At 48.1% G+C, this 17697-nt stretch overlaps 1 protein-coding gene across 1 annotated transcript; it reads left to right on the plus strand.

The window, feature by feature from the left end:
* Positions 1 to 239: 239 nt before the first annotated feature.
* elp2 (elongator acetyltransferase complex subunit 2) lies at positions 240 to 17314 on the plus strand. Its single transcript, XM_029167122.3, has 22 exons — positions 240 to 399; positions 548 to 626; positions 713 to 783; positions 854 to 998; positions 1994 to 2071; positions 2281 to 2345; positions 2466 to 2532; positions 3965 to 4111; positions 4442 to 4537; positions 5164 to 5264; positions 9435 to 9566; positions 9762 to 9911; positions 10314 to 10505; positions 10739 to 10808; positions 10971 to 11066; positions 12246 to 12303; positions 13110 to 13182; positions 13618 to 13804; positions 15971 to 16092; positions 16202 to 16344; positions 16489 to 16602; positions 16727 to 17314. The coding sequence occupies exons 1-22, from the start codon at positions 268 to 270 to the stop codon at positions 16920 to 16922; spliced, it is 2514 nt and encodes an 837-aa protein (XP_029022955.1). The 5' UTR covers positions 240 to 267; the 3' UTR covers positions 16923 to 17314.
* The last annotated feature ends 383 nt before the right edge of the window (positions 17315 to 17697 follow it).

The raw sequence follows: 17697 nt of genomic DNA on the forward strand, positions 1-17697 counted from the left end.
AGCTTTGAGTAAGCTCATATGTTTTTGTGATTGCCTTCCGCCATCTAGTGGGTATTACTGGGTAGTGCATATAATTTAGGTTTATACTATTTAATTTCCTATATAATATGCTTAATATAATATTTATTATTTTACATATGTGCCATTTTAAAACTATATCACTATAAAACTGTTTAACTATATAGCGCAGGATGCGGAACTATTGTTAGTGCAAGGTGGTTTTACTACAACCATATTTACAGGAGCACTAAAACTTCGGCTTTCAAGATGGCGGCTCCCGTAATTGAAACATGCCATGTAGCTTGCTGCGCAAACAGGACACCAAACGTGGTTTCGTGGGGTCGTGGAGGAACGATTGCTTTTGGGACATGTAACTCAGTGGCTCTATACGACCCCCGGGTAAGAAAATCCTTCTCCTGTAAAACTGTACGCCGTTGTTAGTTGTCACAGACGTCGACAACAAGCTTATTTGTATTATGTAGTTTAATTGTACGGACTTTTATGTTGTTGTAACCTTAAAATGATTGTCTGGTGGTCGTTTAATCAGAAGAGGACAGTAGTCGCTGTGCTGAATGGACACACTGGCAGAGTGAATGCAGTCCAGTGGGTTCACGGACTGGACTGTGGTGAGTGTGAACCAGTCATAACATACGTACAGTGGCATGTTACTGTCTAAACTGTGCCTGATGTACTAAATATATTTTTGCCACAGCTCTGGAGAGTCATCTCGTCTCAGGAGGCTCAGACAATCGCATCATTCTCTGGGAGGCTCAGAATGGGAAGGTAGGTAACCAGCTGATATGATGGCTTTTATGTCTGTCGCTTTACAGAGATACACTGTTTCTATTTCCAGTTCAAACAGTCAGTGCAGTGTAAGGGCCACACTGCTGCAGTTTGTGCTGTGGATGCCATGTACACGGTGGACTCTCAGATTCTGGTGGCCTCATCAGCATCGGACTCAACAGTTAGACTGTGGCTCTGCAGTGAAGCCAAAGAAGGTAACTAAACCTGTTCCTCTGTAGTTGTGGTTGACAATTTCTAGTTGTCATTTCTAATTATTCTAATTTGTTCCAAAAAACTCTTTTGTATTTTGCACACAAGCATTACTGTCATATTTCATGTTTTAACACAGTTTAATTCAACCATAGGTGTTTGCCCCCTAGTGGCGCTAGTGGACATGGCGGTTATGGAATTTTACATCTCTTCCATTAAGGCTGCACTTTACATTTTGCATTACTGTTTCCTTGTTTAGTCTGAGGCTTTGAAGTCCTAGTCTAAACTAAGTAGACCTAGACTCCAACAACAGATTTGATCCTTATTAGGTTTATCATTTATCATTCAAAAAACATTTACTAGTGTGACCCTGAGAAAATCATTAGCCCCACAGAGACTTTGCTTTACCTTGTTATAGCTGCTCTTTGTTCAAAAGGAAAGGATATACCACTCCGAGAATCACAGTGACACAAATACTAATGCATAAAAATAAAATAAATAAACCTAAAGTTGTATAAAGTATTAGTAAAGTAGTAAAGTATAAAGTATCTGAAATAAACAGTGATCATATAAATAATAAAAGGATGAGGGCTGTGACAATGGCAGAGAAAAAAAAAATTTGTTTGTAAAACCACAGTGCTGATACTAAGGTGTTGGCTGCACATCATACCCTTCGATGTTGCTTCTCTAAATAAAAATATATGTAGAAAACTGTATTTACAGATCTAGTCCATATTCCCCCGCCTTCAGTGCTAAGCAGCAGTTCAGTCTGTTTGTTAAAGGATTAATTAGGGCTTTAATGTGTTTGTAGAGTAGCTCTAATCCTCTCTTATGGAATAGGTTTATATTAGTCCAGAACAGAACTCATTGAAGAGTCTTTGCAAGCTTCTTTGGTGTAACAGGCATTTTATTCTGGAACTTGGCCTAAGCCTCGTCTGTGAAACGGAGCTCGTCTGAGTGCATCCTGAAGTTTAATTAGATGTACATGTGTGTCCCTCAGCCGAATGCCCTCATACCTTATCGTTTGGTGGCGGATTCATGATGGATGTGTCGCTGGCACTGTTGCCAGGCAGCAGAGGTAAGCCTATGCTGTTCTTTCATTACACAGACGAGCGTGCAAATCGTTTTGCCATCCATCTATATTTGCACCACAGTGTTGTCGTGTCTGTAACCGAACGCCATATTTAAAATGCACATTTGTTTCCTGCTGGGCTTTTTCTTTCCTCTCCACCTTGATCCTGACACCCAGACCAACCTGACTGTCAAAATAAACCTTGTTTCTCACAGTTCCCATTCTGGCCTGTGGGGGTGATGACTCTCGGGTGCATTTGTATGTGCGGTCCAATGGTCAGGTAAGCTCACATCGATATCCACTCCAGAGTGAACTCTTTCTTGTGTTCTGTGTGAACTGTTCAATTTAAAATTCAATTCTAACGTTTGTGTGGAACGTTTAACTCTTTGCTCTGCAACAGCTCCAGAAAGCGATGTCTCTGCAGGGGCATGAAGACTGGGTTCGTGGAGTGGAATGGGCATCCAGAAGTGAGTGTTATTGCTTAACACTTCATATATTAACTTTCATTTTAGTCCAAATATACGCATAGCAGATAAATTCTCATCTTATTTTTAAGCTTGCTGCTCCTTGTTCTCACCAGCCTGACACTGACTAAAGCAAAATCTAGTGTAATCTTCCTAAAATCCAATCAGTGCTGGCTTCACCAACCAATGTGCACTTCATAGTATTATGAGAGCCTATTCCAATACATGGATCCAATCCAGGTTCTATTAATTGTGTAACCCTCTAGAAGAGCACTTCATTACAGCCCTGTTCTGGCTGTGTAAAAGCTATTTCATGTCTGCCCAGCCCTCTCCGTCAGCGTCTCCTGCCCACTCACAGTCTACAATTTACTCCACACCATCGCACTTGTGTAAGAGGCAGCAACGAGTCAAAGCAGAACTGTGTACTGTTTATATTAAAATCTCTGCGTATGTCACCAATCAAAGCCTTCTCTTCATCGTGATAGCAAATGAAATAAATCATTTTGTCCCTATATGACTCGGCAGATGGCAAATTGCAGCAGCAGACGGGCAGCTCATCAGATCTGTTACAAACAAGGGGATGTTTTCGGTTTTCCCTTTTGAAGAATCAGCAGACTCAAATCAAGTGCTTTTCTGGTTATCTCGATAAATCAAAGTCATAATGGAGATAAAATGTTTTTGTGTTGTCAAATTCAAAATATATTTCAAAAAGATTTTTTCATTGACTTTAATAAATCATATCATGAACAATGATGAGATGTTGAAAAAGGAATAAGAAGTTAGTGCATGTTTAATCAGATTTTATTGCCTACGGGTAATTGTATCTGGGTTAATGTCTAAAAACGGCTACATTGAAACTAGACTTGGTGAAGAAAGTCACTAGTTCAAGTAACTTTGGCAGAGTCACACACAGCAAAACAAACAGTGTCATTAAGCAGTGATTGGCTTTAATAGCCTTTCTTTCCTGACATTCATGAGGCCTGAGGTGGTGTCAACAAAGGAATTTGTGTTGTGTCAGTTTGTCTTGGCAGGGACCAAACTGGGCCAGTGGCCATCGGATGAAACCTGAAACATAATGTGAGAGTCGGGGACGGTGGCATGCGCTTTGTTTACCACCTGTCAGTGTATATTGGGCCCTGCTCTCCTGCTGTCTTCACTGGCTGCATCACAGTCACAGGCAATGTTCTCGTATGCCTTGATTACAGATAACTGGCCAGAACCCACTCACTGAGGCTCCAATGGTTTTTACGAACCTGAGAACCTGGGCGTCAAAATGTAGAAGTAGCTGCATACAATGAAATTTCACATTAAAACTTTGCATCTCAAAAGCACCACAGGAGAGTAAACGATACAAAGAGGCTTTTTTTTTTAATTTCAGTGATGGAGTTGACTTTCAGTTGGCCGGCGTTTCCCGTTCTCTCTCTGATTCATTCAGGTGGGGAGCTGTTATTAGCCAGCTGTTCGCAGGACTGTCTAATCAGAGTGTGGAGGCTGTGCGCCAAGTCTGGGACAGACGCCTGCTCAGAGGACGATCACACCATCATCAAAATGAAAGAGGATGTTTTTGAAGTGAAGGAGAGAGGTGAGCAGGCCATGCTGGCTTGATTATGAAAAGGCTGCTAATTAGCCAAATGAGTAGGTGCACTTTTTGATGGTTTAATAGCACATAGTGAGTCTGACCTCTACAGAAAATCAAGCCTGTGTGTGTGTCTTGTCTAGTTCTTCAGCACAACACCAATGTAATTGATTTTTCATGTAACATTCAGTTAGATAATAAAAAGACCCCTAATGTTTTTTTAAAAATGTTGGAACTCACTCGTACAGTAGTTAATACGCTGTCAACATCAGAGACACTGTCCTGGTTTCATCCATTCAACGTTCATCACTTAGCGTCTTTGTCTTCCTGTTACAGACTCTTCCTCAGTGTTTGCCTTGTCTCTCGAGACCGTCCTGGCGGGTCATGAGAACTGGGTCTACGGAGTCAGCTGGCAGCCTCCTTTCTATGCAGGTGCATTAAAAGTCAGGGTGACAAACGTCATCATCATTAGTAGCTGCTGGGACTGAATTTGGAAAACGGCAACACTACTGCTTTTTCTTTCCCATTGGAGAGAACGGTCTCGCTGAGAGACATTGTTTCCCCTTCATTTGTTTCACAGTGCTCGTGCTCAGCAAAAGCCAGGAACAAACTGACATTTTGAGGAAGGGGGAAAAAAACACATGGGTGTGAGAAGTTACTGGTTAATGAGTTCTCAAGGGAAATGCTGATGGATGTGCTGAAGCTTCTCCTTAAACACTGGTTGCCTAAAAAAGCTTATTGCATCAAGATCACTTCAGTCCCATGGCAGCGTTTGTGTACAGTACATCACACTTCATTATGCTATAGAGTACAGTACATTACAAAATGAGAACGATGAATAAAAGTACCTACAGTTTGTTTACTGAATAACAATTACTTATGACAAACATTATTTTTTTATAGTAAGAACAGATTATAGCAAGTAAACTTTATATAGTGTATATATAGTACAGTTATATTGTGTAGTTGTACCCTTCAGGCCTTGAGCTATTCAAAGTCAGTGATGCAGCTCATACATGTGTGCAGCTGATCCACTTTGCTTTTGTCTCCCCCTGCAGGTGATGAGCTGCAGCAGCCTCTCAGCCTGCTCTCTGCTTCCATGGACAAGACCATGATCCTCTGGGCTCCTGAGGAGGGGTCTGGTGTCTGGGTGGAGCAGGTTAGTGGTGCCTGGATTACAGTCATGTTATCAATCACTCTCCGACGAGCGCACAGTGTTTCCACACGTCCACGCCGGCTCGCACACCGATCCCCCACTCTCCTTTCCGCCAGCTTCCCCCTTTCGGCAGCCCCTGACATGCTCGGCGGCTCGAGCCCGCTCCCAGCACCCCCTCGTCTCCTGTCAGTGCCACTGCAACCGTTTCCACTCTCCCTGACATTGAGGTGTCGGGAATAGAAATGATAGACAGTGATGAAGAGCCGTGCAGCCTGGCACACCAGTGTGAGTGTGAGTTTAGACAAGCTGAGGTTGTCCTCCCCCATCTTCCCTTCAGTCACTCACGCTGAACCCCCTCTTTTACGGCCCGTTCCCCAACACATCCGACAGGATGGAGAGGCCGGTGTGAGACATGACATAGCCTCTGCTCTGCCATTGTCATTATTTTTTTTCTCCCCCGGTCTGTCTTCCTATTTCACTCCCTCTCCTGCCTGCCTTCATTTTCTATCCACGTCCTCTTTTTTTTTTTTTTTTTACTTTCCTCATCCTTTCTTAAATTATCTCTCCCCTTCATTCTATTTCACCCCCCCCCCCTTTTTTTCTTGCCTCTCTGAGCTCTCAGCAGCTGTTGTTGTGCCAGAAAGAGGCTAAATTTAACACAAGTGTGTATGGCGAAGAAAAAGCAGTTCTCTGCCCATCTGGCCTGCAGCTTTTTGTCTCTAAATACTAGCAAGATCTCAGGTGGCTCAGAAGTACCTCACTTTCCCTTTGCACGTATGTGGGGAAAAAACCAGGAGGAGTTACTCTTGGGCAGAATTGCAAAAATATTACAAACTCCTGAAAGAGACATGGACACAGATGCAGACACCGGCGAAGACACATGCACCCGCGTCCCATTCTCGCAGAAATGGCTCACCTCACTCTGGCAGACAGCGAGTGTGATCACACTCCAAGGTGATGAGAAAGATTCCACACTCGATCGGTGACATTTTCGCGCCTTTGATCTCATCATTCATATCCACGGCGACGAGCAACAAAGACCCACAGACAGGAGCCAGCCATGAAAGTCTCGACTTTCCTCCGTGACAAAGGGGCGATGATTAGCGCCCGAAGCCGGCGCTGATGTCACATTCTTCCCCGCGTGATTAGACGGAGTTGGTCAGTGGCAGTGGGCGTTTGAAGATCATTCCTGTTGTGGACCGACCGTCTCTCTCTGCAGCTTGGTGTTGGATGTGGAAGTATACAAGCCTTCCCTCCATTCCTCCTTCGTCCCGTTTCAGCTCCTTCTGACCTGTTTTCCTTTCAAACAAGAGCCAAACCCTTTGAACTGGTGGGTTCCCTGTCTACAAAGGAGGCTCAACCCGAAACAAACACACGTGGGACAGTGAAACCCCATCAAATTCAACTTCAGACAGTTTTAAAATGGAGGGAACTAAAGGCCTTTGGTCCCATTCGAGTGCGTCCCGCAACCTGAATAGACTTTATTATGGGACTTTTGGCAGAGCAGATTCTGCAGCGCTAAATGACCAGCCATGTGTGTCTTAATTAGCTGAGTTTTACAAAGAAGTGCTTCACTTCTTCACGCTGATTAGAGTAATTGGTGAGATTTAATGGAGAGCGGGGTTAGCAGCGGGGTGGCCAGAGCCCACCGCCGCGTAAGGCACGTCTTACTAACGAGACACACGGGTAATTAACATCTTAGACTGACCACAGTGGGCCACCACAGCGCCTGCAGGGCCTGTCACTTTGTGTACGTGTTTGTGTGTTCGGCAGAGAACCTGGACTCGGACTCCGTCCTGAAGGTCACGTCGAGAGAGGCTTGATGCAATTCTCATGGAAGCCCCTCATGTAGAAGACAACAAAGTTGAAATGATTTTGCAGTCAAACATTCTCCAGCCAAGTTAAACATCTATGTGTTGTTTCCTGGGCACGGTTCATTCATTGCTCATAACCCTTTTTCTCTCCCTCCAGTGATCCATGCCAGCCCCTCTTCGCTGCCCTTGTTTTGTTCCCGGCCCACACGCCCGCTGGCCACCGATAAGGCTTCGCCGCGCATCCATATTGTTCCCCCTCTCGTAAACAAGACAGATGATGGCTTTTTGCCTCTGTGAGCTTTTGCATGATTTATGGCCGGCTCTTGTGTGCGAAATTTTAAAATCAATCTGCTTAATGTTGCATCTCGCTCTCTCTCAATCTCACCATCTACGTGTCTACCTGACTCGCTCTCGTGTTCCCCGCCCTTGCTCGCCCTCGCCCTCTCGCCCTCTCTCCCTCTCTCTCTCTCTGTGGCTGGACGATGGTGCCATTCAAAGAGAAAGCACGCCTTTATCGCCGTCATTAGTTCCGCTGGTTTTCCGCCTGCAGACAGGCGTTATTTTGAAGGTCATTGATGACCAGCGCAGGCTACTAAGAGGACCGGATGACTGAGGACGCCTCTGCCACATACAGTCAACAGCCGTGTTATGGGTTGTTGTTTGTAGTGGATGTAGCCGCTGAGTCTGCCTCTGGTTCACATGGTTCACCCCTGCTCCCATTTCTCACTTAAGGCAGAAATAAATAGAATTTATTCAGATCTCAGGTGCTAAATTATTCATTTTAGGTCGCTTAGTTTATTATAAATAGATACAACTTGTCTGATTGTGTTGAGCGATGGTAACAGACGAACGAGAACTTGCGGTCATTACTGAGAACCTGCTCACTGCTTTAGCAGGATTTAAGTGGGGAAGCTGCAGCCAGGTGCTGCTTATCATCAGCCCTTGAATAATTGATCGTCAGCAGGTGTGCCGATCTCCGTCGGCACACAATTTTGGCGCTTTGCCATTCCTGAACAATTTTGTGTTTCAGCGTTCAGCGGCGAGAAAATGACTCGCAAGTAGGAAGCCCTGAAGACAGTCGCCAGTCTTTCCAGGTGTGGATGTCCCCGCGGGGTCGAGAACGGAACGGAACAAGTGCAGCTGTAGTTGTGTAGTAAAAAAGGGCACAAGGCGTCTTTAGCGAATCACATTGCGAAGTTTGCAGCAAATTGATCCATCACGTCAGCAGAAAATGTTACAGCCATCTGAGGCCGAGAGTCAAAGAAATGATCAATATCCATCTAATACTTGACTTGAAGGCCAGAAGAAACTGACTCGAGAGCCAACTTATTGTGCATTAATATGAAACTTGTTTATTATTATTTGTGCAGTGGAACATTTGAGATATCTATCAGTATAATTCTGGTTTTACAACATCAGCGTAAGCGGCTGAATCAGGTCAGCCAGAATCTTTGAACACATTCCTCCCAGTTAGTGTGTAGTCGATTGAAGGTGTGTGCAGATGGTTATAATACAGGCAGTGTGGATGCAGAGGTGCTGCTAAGGTGATGCTAAGAGAGGACTACATGCTCGCTCCTGCTGCTGGACATCTGGAGCCTATTTTTTTTTTATTTGATACCCTCTGTTTATAATTTTTCTCCAATCAGAACTGGTTTGCTGCTCCATGTAGGGATGCAAAATTCAATACAGAAATTGTTTTGACAGACACCAGGTGCTTACACGTTCGCCCAGCTTTGTCCAGAGTGATTATGAGCGCTCCCAAATTGGATTGGTTTTTCAGTGGAAGCCCTGAGTCCACGGAGGGTTAACGCTGTCTGTGTGACGGTGACACACGGGTCACAGGCTCTCGCCCAAATCCAATTTATAAAAACGCTTGCGCGTCCTCAAGCTCCGCCATTTTTCATGATTATTTGTTTAATGTGATGTGCTGCGGCGCAGTTGCTTTCATTCTACATTAAACAAATGTATTTCATTTGGTGAAACACAACACAGTTTATCCATCTGTAATGAAACCGTTTTGCATAATCTCATCTGACTTGCCGGCTAATTTGCCATTTTTTCCTGCTTCTGTCCTCCATTATGGAGACTGTTAGATAATAAGTCATGGAGGGAATCAGTGAACGCATTTGACAAGCCCAACTCCTGTTTCTCTCTCTTATTTCTATAAATACTCAGGTGTTTTAGCAAAACTCCAACTCAGCGTTTTTAAAAATACCCTTGTTTAGAGAGCTGACTTTTCTCCACACGTGACAACAGATAGAGGCTACTTTCATCCTCCTCTGCAGAGAGTCATTATGTCCTTCACACAACTGATTTCAGGCAGATGAGACAATGTCTTCCTCTCTTCCTTTCACACCAGGTGCGTGTAGGAGAGGTTGGTGGCAACACTCTGGGCTTCTACGGCTGCCAGATCAGTCCAGATGGCGCGATGGTTGTGGCTCACGCTTTTCACGGAGCGCTGCATCTGTGGTGCAAAGACCCGGACAAAGCGGTGAGAGACTGGCCTGGAGAGGCTCTGATGAAGAGCTGGGGTCTTGCGTGACAATGCAAAATCAGAGACGCGGGTTTGATGGTGAATTGAAGGCTCAGCACCAACCTTTCCCTATTTCCAATAGTTCAAATGAGGTCAACATTTTACATCGTGTGATCATGTTTTAACCTCACTCTTCCAATGCTCTGGGCCCAGGGCGAGTGGAGGCCTGGGGTTGTGATATCAGGTCATTTTGATGCAGTCCAGGACCTGAGCTGGGACCCTGAGGGCGAGTTCATCCTGAGCGTGGGCTCAGACCAGACCACCAGACTCTTCACTCCATGGAGGAAACACCACGCCCAGCAGGTAAAATGGGGCCCACTTGTAACCCCCTCTTCAGTTTATTCGTGTGTATTTGTTCTGAGCAGGTAGAAACGTAATCAGGCTTCGCTACGTTACTCAGGATATTACTTTGGCATGTTCCCAACTGATGCCAGCGCCACATTGTAGAGTCGTCGCTCTTATTCCCTCACGAGGACGCTTTGCATCTTGGGCTGGAAACGCTTCGCTAAACAACATTTAAAGAGATTAATCAATGTTGCATTTGGCTTGTTTTCAAATGGCTGAATATAGGGCCAAGAACCACAACGTCAACGATCCGCTGAGACGCCGGCAGCTCCCCTGGCAGCAATGAGTAGGATCGTTCCGGTCAGACGCGCGTCTTAATAAAATCCCCCTGCGTCTCTTTTTTTTTTTCCCGCGCTGCAGGAAACCTGGCACGAGATCTCGCGCCCGCAGATCCACGGGTACGACATGCAGTGCCTGGCGACGGTCGGCAGGTTCCAGTTCGTGTCCGGCGCGGACGAAAAGGTCCTGCGAGTGTTCCAAGCGCCGCGCAATTTCGTGGAGAACTTTGCGAACATCTCGGGGACGTCGAGAGAAAATCTGCTGACCTCCACTGTGAGTGCGACACTTATCTTTAAAGTTAAAATTACTCCTGTCACCTCAGAGCCCCACATGTGCCCTCTCTCCTTCCGCAAGTTCAGGACGTCAGCAGAACCTTCCTTCCCACGTCCTTGCTACTTTGTTTTCCAACTGTAAAATGTGCTGAGCGAGAGGCCGGCCGCCCCCAAAGCCCTGATTGGTTATTGATGTGCGAGTGTCTGTCCTTTCATTTATCTGCTCTTTGGCAGGAGTCGGCCACGCTTCCAGAAGGAGCCAGCACACCTGCCCTGGGTCTGTCCAACAAGGCGGTTTTTCAAGGTAAAATATTTGCTCAGCTTTGCATTTGAGAGTGTCAGTGTTCAGGCCGCAGCTGATGATCAGTTTATACGTCAGACTCGCAGCTGTGTCTTAGTTTAGCTTTAAAGTTTGGCTGTACAGTATTTGAGTTTTAATGCATTAACTTGTAGTTTTAATTCGCAGGTGACATGAACTCGAACTCCGCTGAGAATGATGAGCAGTTCAACAGTATATCGGATCAGTACCAGGAGCCTTACTTCCACCCACTCAGCCTGACTGGTAAAGCTGCAGTAATATTGTATATATTTTATCCCTCCCTGATAAACAGCCCTTTAGCCAGAATGCATCCATTTCCCCCTGCAGGCTGCAGCAGCAGCTTGATTCATATTCATCATTGCTCAGCAGCCTTGGCACATATTTAGGGGTTCCCGTCTGCCTGTCGCTGGATGTTCTTCTAAGAGACAACGATACGCAGCCAGGTGGACAGTTGGTTAGCGCTCTGTGGTGCCGCCGTGCTCCCACGGCGCACGAGGTCCGCTGGAGGCCGATGGTGCGGCAGCATGAGAGGAGGAGGAAGCCAAGAAATGCAGTTACTAGAAAATAACTGTACATCCAAAAAGGGACACGAATCTCAAAAGTGAATCCGTAGACAGGTTCGGAAAAGGAAATTACATCAAATTGATGTGTTAAAAGGACACAGAAGGAAAGAGTAGCTGGAGAGCTTAATTTTAGGAAATGAGCTGACAGGGAAATGGAGAGAGAGTCACATGAAGCGGCGGCAGCGCAGCGCTTTGAAACCCTTGGGCCAGAGGGTGTGAAGGGCTGTCATCAGCGTGATTGAAGCCACTCCTTAATCTGCAATGCTAATTAGGAAGCGGACTTGTGATTGCGGAGTTTAAGTATCGATGACCCCGGGGCCACGGAGCGACCCACCGAGTGCAGAGAGGGTGTGATTGGCTTCTGCAGGCGGGCGAATGTGGCGCTGGTGACCCACCAGGCACCAAACCCTGCGTGGACCGGCGCCCGGGGACATCGGGTCACCTCCGAGCCGTCAGCCGGTAAATGTGGAGCACGAAGCATGAAGCTGCAGGTGATTGATGGGAGGCCAGCGGCAGGTGGCAGGTTTGAGGCGATGCTAAAGGAAGCATTTGGCCTCTTCCTCCTCTCTGGTCTTTATTTGTCCTGTCCCCCTTTACTTTAACCAGTGCTGTCAGTCAAACACACACACACACATCGGGTCCGCCTTTGGGTTAAACAGACAAACTTTTAAGAAGGAAATTGTAATTAGTAAATTGAGTGTTGTTGAATTTTAAGCAGCTTTGTAAATGATTTATGTAAGGATTGTTTAGTCTGAGGTTAAAAGACTCACTGTGTGTGTGTGTGTGTGTGTGTGTGTGTGTGTGTGTGTGTGTGTGTGTGTGTTTGTGTGTGTGTATCTGTGTCTGTGTGGGTGAACAGAGCCTCCACCAGAGGATCATCTTCTCCAGAACACGCTGTGGCCCGAGGTCCAGAAGCTGTGAGTATCCCGGTTCATCAGAAGGCAGCTGGTCTTTGGCCTCTTAGTTACACATTTTATTAGTCCGTTTTTAATAGGAACCATCTTTGTTGCTGCTATTCTAGTAAAACATCGGCCCAACTTTGCTGGACACTGTCTGTGTGACCTGAATTCTTGGCTTCGTGCTTTAAAATGAACGTCCGGGCCCTTTTCTGGATTTATCTGCTGCTCCGGCTCCATTTGTAGCCGGTGTTAAATTCATTTTCCAATCAACCCACCATCACGCTGACGTATGGCGTGCTCGTTTATTTGAGGTGTGGGCCTCGTGTGTGTTGGAAAACATTTTTCTATCTCCATTTGGCTTCATCCCCTTGAATCATTTAGCGCATAATAAAACCATTAAAGTGAGTAAGTGGCTAAATTATTTTTGTGGCATAAATAATGTCCTCACTGTCGCAGCCAAATTGCTGCGCAGCTCGAAGCTTCCTGGTTGGAGGAACTCCTCTCCCCTGCGTCGCAGGCTGCGATTCTGCTTCGTGGACATTTTGAAGCGACCAGGCAAGATGAAAGTAATTTAGCTGGGAGTGATAATTTGTAGCATATTCGTTGTTCATCTTTGTCAGCGGGAGAAGGGCCAGTCCTCGCGAGTCGGTGTTTTAATTTCACACTCGCTGCTTATTTACCTGTCAGCAGGCTGCGGTGGCTCCAGCCAGCGGGCCGGCGAGAGCGACACTTCGCAATCACACTTTATTTGCTCTCCCGTCGTCCGCGTCCCGCCAAATATTCAGCCTGTCGCAGGGTTTAACCCTGAACTCTGTCTCTCCCAGGTACGGCCACGGCTTTGAGATGTTCTGCCTCGCGTCCGACAGCTCCAAGACGGTGGTGGCGTCGGCCTGCAAGGTGAGAGGACGGAACCCGGAGGCCCGGTCTGGGTGGATCCACCTCCCCCAGCAGGGGGCACTCAGTTAGAGAGCCACTAGGATCATGTTCCATCCATGGTCTCAGTCTGACCAGTGACTGGAGGCAATTTGTACACACACACACACACACACACACACACACACACAGACTCAGACTCAGACTCCAGCCAGACATAAAGATAGGAGTTAAACGGATATAGGACCACATATGGAAGTGGCCCTGATTGGATTTGTCCACAGTTCCTTGACAAAAATCTGGTCTAAGTCACTAGAGGCCAGAAAGATTGGATTTGCTCCACTTCAGCTTGTAATGTGAACACAGAGCCAGAGGCACAGAGACGGCAGCGCACACGTCAAAGAGTCGACCGCGTACAACGCGCGTTTCCACCGCGTTCTGACCCGGCTGTGGTTCCAGGCGTCCAAAGCGGAGCACGCCGCCCTGCTGCTGTGGAGCGCCGCCACGTGGCGCCGGCTGCAGACGCTGCCGTGCCACGCCCTGACCGTCACGCAGATGGCCTTCTCCCCAGACGCGCGCCTCCTGCTGGCCGTCTCCCGCGACCGCACCTGGTCTCTGTGGAGCCGCGAGCTGCCCGAGGGTCCAGGTGAGTTCTCAGACATAGCAGCGGCATGAAGGCTCCTCGTGGTGTTTTAAAAATACATTTTGGCCGTTCAAAGATGGGTTTGAGTGAGTTACAAGACAAAGAGACGATACTGAATCCTCGCTGGCAGACAACAGCGGCTTTACTAATTCAAATTAATTAAAATAAGGTAAACCCTCTTAGCAGATTTGTACTGAATCGCATTCCAAGTCAAGCTGGCCTGATTGGAAGGACTCCCCTCATAAAGCTGTGATAAGCCAAACAAGTGATGCGTTTACTGCACCTAGTCCAAAAAACTGCTAATAAAAGAAATATTAATTATTTCTACTGTGGCTGTTCTACTACTTTGTGTAGGAGCTTTCATATAGAATCTAACTACGCTGAAGACAACAGATGAATGTTGAATTCATCTTCATTTATTGCCACAAGGCTCGTCAGTGCAGCAAAGTTGCAACGGATTGCGATAGCTCATCAAATCGGTGCGTCTCATGTCAGGATGAAGGCGTCTTATGTAAAAGCATCCGCGCCGTAAACAAACTCGCCTTGATTTCAGACGCACCCAACGCCTCGATGCTGTTTTGACACAAACCTCCCTGGTAGTTTCCAGCACCACTCACTCTATCTGCGACGTTATTTAATGTTCGGAGGAAGAGATGTTTGTGGAAGGTCACTGCTGTCACCATGAGCTGAACTGAGCCCGTCCAGGTCCCGGACGCTGAGTGGCGTTGGCTGCATCTGTGTAATAGAGAGACTTCCTGCAGCGTTGCCCACGTTTGTTATGGAGATGCAACACCTTCAGAAAACAACATGAACAGACTGGAACTAATTCCGTCCTTCCACAATTCAGCTTTGTCTTTGTTTCTATTTTAGGTCTTCTAGGACTCATATTTAGGTGTTGTTCTTGACCCTGCTGGTGGCGTGTACTGTAACAAACGCTCCTGTCGTCCAGCGGTCTGGTTCCGGAGCAGCTTCGCTCTCCATCCGCCTCCTGCAGAGCATCGTCTGTAAACAAGAGAGTTTGGGACCGGCGCTGCGCGTCCGGCCCGTTTGGGAGTGAGGAGGGCAGACAGCGGAGCTTTGTGGGCGGGGCCGCGTCCTGTCCGTTCTGGTTGGCTGCTGAATCACTCAAGGTGATTGCGGCGAACGTGCGCGGCCCGAGCACGAAGGTTAAACAAAGTGAGAGAGGATCAAACAAATGGACTCCCTCCATTCTCACCTCTTCTCTTTCCTCCTACCTGCTTTGTCCCTCCACATCCTCCCGGCTCCATCTTCCTCCCCCTCATGTGTCAAGAAGCCAGACGTCTTCATTAAGAAGACACTATTACCTTTCACTCCCCCCTCGCTCCTTTTTGTACAGCTTTCTATCTGATCTGTGCAGCCTTTCTCTCGCGCGCCGCTCTTTTATCTCCCCGCTGTTCTGCTCCTCGCCTGAACACGCGGCTTCGGTCTCTTTCTGCCACATTTCTCAGCCCTCCGTTTCCATGCGGCTCGGGCCGAGCAGCCGGTGGCGGCCCTCGAGGTGCTCAGACGAGGGTTTTAATGGGAGGAGGTGTAGCGCGTGCGTGTCCCAAACAACGCGGCCTCCAACGCAAGCGTGTCCGTTTCACTGAGGGAGCGTTCAGAGCACAGACACGACACGGTGGCTAAGTCAGACGTTAGGATTTACGTGTGTGTGTGTGTGTGTGTGTGTGTGTGTGTGTGTGTGTGTGTGTGTGTGTGTGTGTGTGTGTGTGTGTGTGTGTGTGTGTGTGCGTGTGTGTGTGTGTGTGTGTGTGTGTCTGTTTTGAGTGCCAATGATGAGCATGGCTACTGTGGACACACAGACAGGCAGCTGCCAGCAGCATACAAACAAGCTCTCTGGGGAAAACCAATCTGGGCTCTGAAATGACTTAGGCCGTGGAAATAAACAGCAGCAGGTCATAAAGGAAATCTGCCTGAAGTGGAGGCTGGAATGAGGCTCGGCGCTGGCCGGGGCGATGCCCTCGTTGCTCCGGAGCAGACTGTGGCCATCTGATGTCATGCCGCGGCAATCGTGACGACTGGTTCACCTGTCAAAACCTTTCAGCCGACTGTGACAAACTGTGTGTGTCGTTGTGGAGCTGATGTAAGAGTTACAAGCCGGGGTCTAATCCTCGCACGTGTGCGTTGTCGTCTGCTGTTCCCCTGCAGAGCCGCGCTTCGCGCTCCACACGCACACGAACACGGACACGGCCGTGCACACGAGGATCATCTGGTCGTGTGACTGGAGCCCCGACAGTAAATACTTTGTGACCTCCAGTCGTGACAAGAAGGTCTGTGTTTTTCTTGTTAGAACTGTTACTGATGTTGCTGAGGAGTGTGTGCATGTGCATGTGCGTGTGCGTGTGTGTGTGTAAAAATCTGCTGTGTTTGTGTCTCCAGGTGATTGTGTGGGGCCCCTGCGGAGGCGGGGAGTCCACGAGTCCAGAACCGCCACCGGAAATCAAACCCTGTTCGTCCATCTTGGATGTTGGTGATGCTGCTACAGCTGTGGCCTTTTGCCCCGTTCTCTGCTCTGGTGACAGGTACACACACACACACACACACACACCATTTCACTAACCAGCATTGCCCCTTTAAAAGAGGAGTTGTGTGTGTCTGTGTCTGTGTCTGTGTCTGTGTGTGTGTCTGTGTGTCTGTGTGTGTGTCTGTGTGTTCTGTGCCCACAGTTACCTGCTTGCAGTCGGCCTGGAGTGTGGTAGAATCCTGCTGTACAGATGGAGCCCCTACCAGGATCCTGCTGGAGGACACGACTGGAGCAGCTGCGGAGGAACGGACCCCTCGTATCCTTGTAGACACACATACGGTTTCACGCGAAGCCCGTCCGTCCCGGCTGCCGAGAGGCGGTACAGGCTGCCCTCGGTGCCACTGCTGCCGTTGTTTCCCCTTCACCGCGCCTTCTCGCAGACAGAGCCACTGTTTGGCGGTGAAGAGGCTCCGCTGGAGGCCCACGGCCGGACGAGCAGGTCGAGGCGACGGCCACAAGGACGCACAGGCGGACGGAGGGGGTGACATCGAGGAGGAGAGCTCCTGGGTCCAGCTCGCCAGCGCCGGCGCCGACCACTCTGTCAAAATCTTCAGCATCAACAAACGAGCTCTTTAGCACCGCCAACACTGACACTATTATGTCTCTCACACGCAGAGAGAGGCAGACACTCAGACTGAGGGCCACGGGCCTGACTGGGGCACCGAGGCCACAGCTGCTTGCTGGCAAGCCACTCACTCCATGTGACAGCCAGTTCAGTGATGGGTCAGACTCAGGACAGACCCACACACACACACACACACACACACACACACACACACACACACACACACACACACACACACACACACACACACACACACACACACACACACACACACAGACGCCCTGCAGTCCGTCTGCACACAGCTGCACACACTCGATGGGTGGAAGCCTCCCAGTGTTCTACAGTTCTTTACATGAGTCAACATGTTTATGGTGAAGCGTATTAAAGACACAAATTAAGGAAGGCTGTGCTGCTTTTCGCTTGGGTCGTCACTAATCACAGAGCGTCTCTAACGAAGCGGCACGGGGATAAATCAGCGCAGCGCTGTCCAGTTATTAAATGCTGCAGATTTAGATGAAGGGGCAGCTGTAGGAACCCTAACCCGGGTTCTCAAGGACAGAAGACGTTCCGCGCGTTGGATTTACTGTGGCTTCAGCCGAGTGTGCCGTCATTATATGTCAGCCGTGAATTTATGTGCACGCGGGCTGTAACTGCTGGCCATAACTCTTCCCTCTAATCACGTGTCCCCCGTGTGCGCGGAGGCATCCGTCAGCGCCGGCACGCGCTCTCCTCCAGGTGACGGCTGTTTTTCAAGCGCCGGAACGAGGCTTTTTTCCCCCAGCATAC

The sequence above is a fragment of the Betta splendens genome, chromosome 11, assembly GCF_900634795.4.
Source record: "Betta splendens chromosome 11, fBetSpl5.4, whole genome shotgun sequence".
NCBI lineage: Eukaryota > Metazoa > Chordata > Actinopteri > Anabantiformes > Osphronemidae > Betta > Betta splendens.

Excerpts from the sequence above, each read along its gene's own strand:
- elp2 (XM_029167122.3), top strand. The coding sequence starts at position 268 with ATGGCGGCTCCCGTAATTGAAACATGCCATGTAGCTTGCTGCGCAAAC. Across the intron at positions 9,567-9,761 it reads GCAAAGACCCGGACAAAGCG|GGCGAGTGGAGGCCTGGGGT; the intron begins GTGAGAGACTGG and ends CTCTGGGCCCAG. Across the intron at positions 16,603-16,726 it reads TGCGGAGGAACGGACCCCTC|ACAGAGCCACTGTTTGGCGG; the intron begins GTATCCTTGTAG and ends GCCTTCTCGCAG.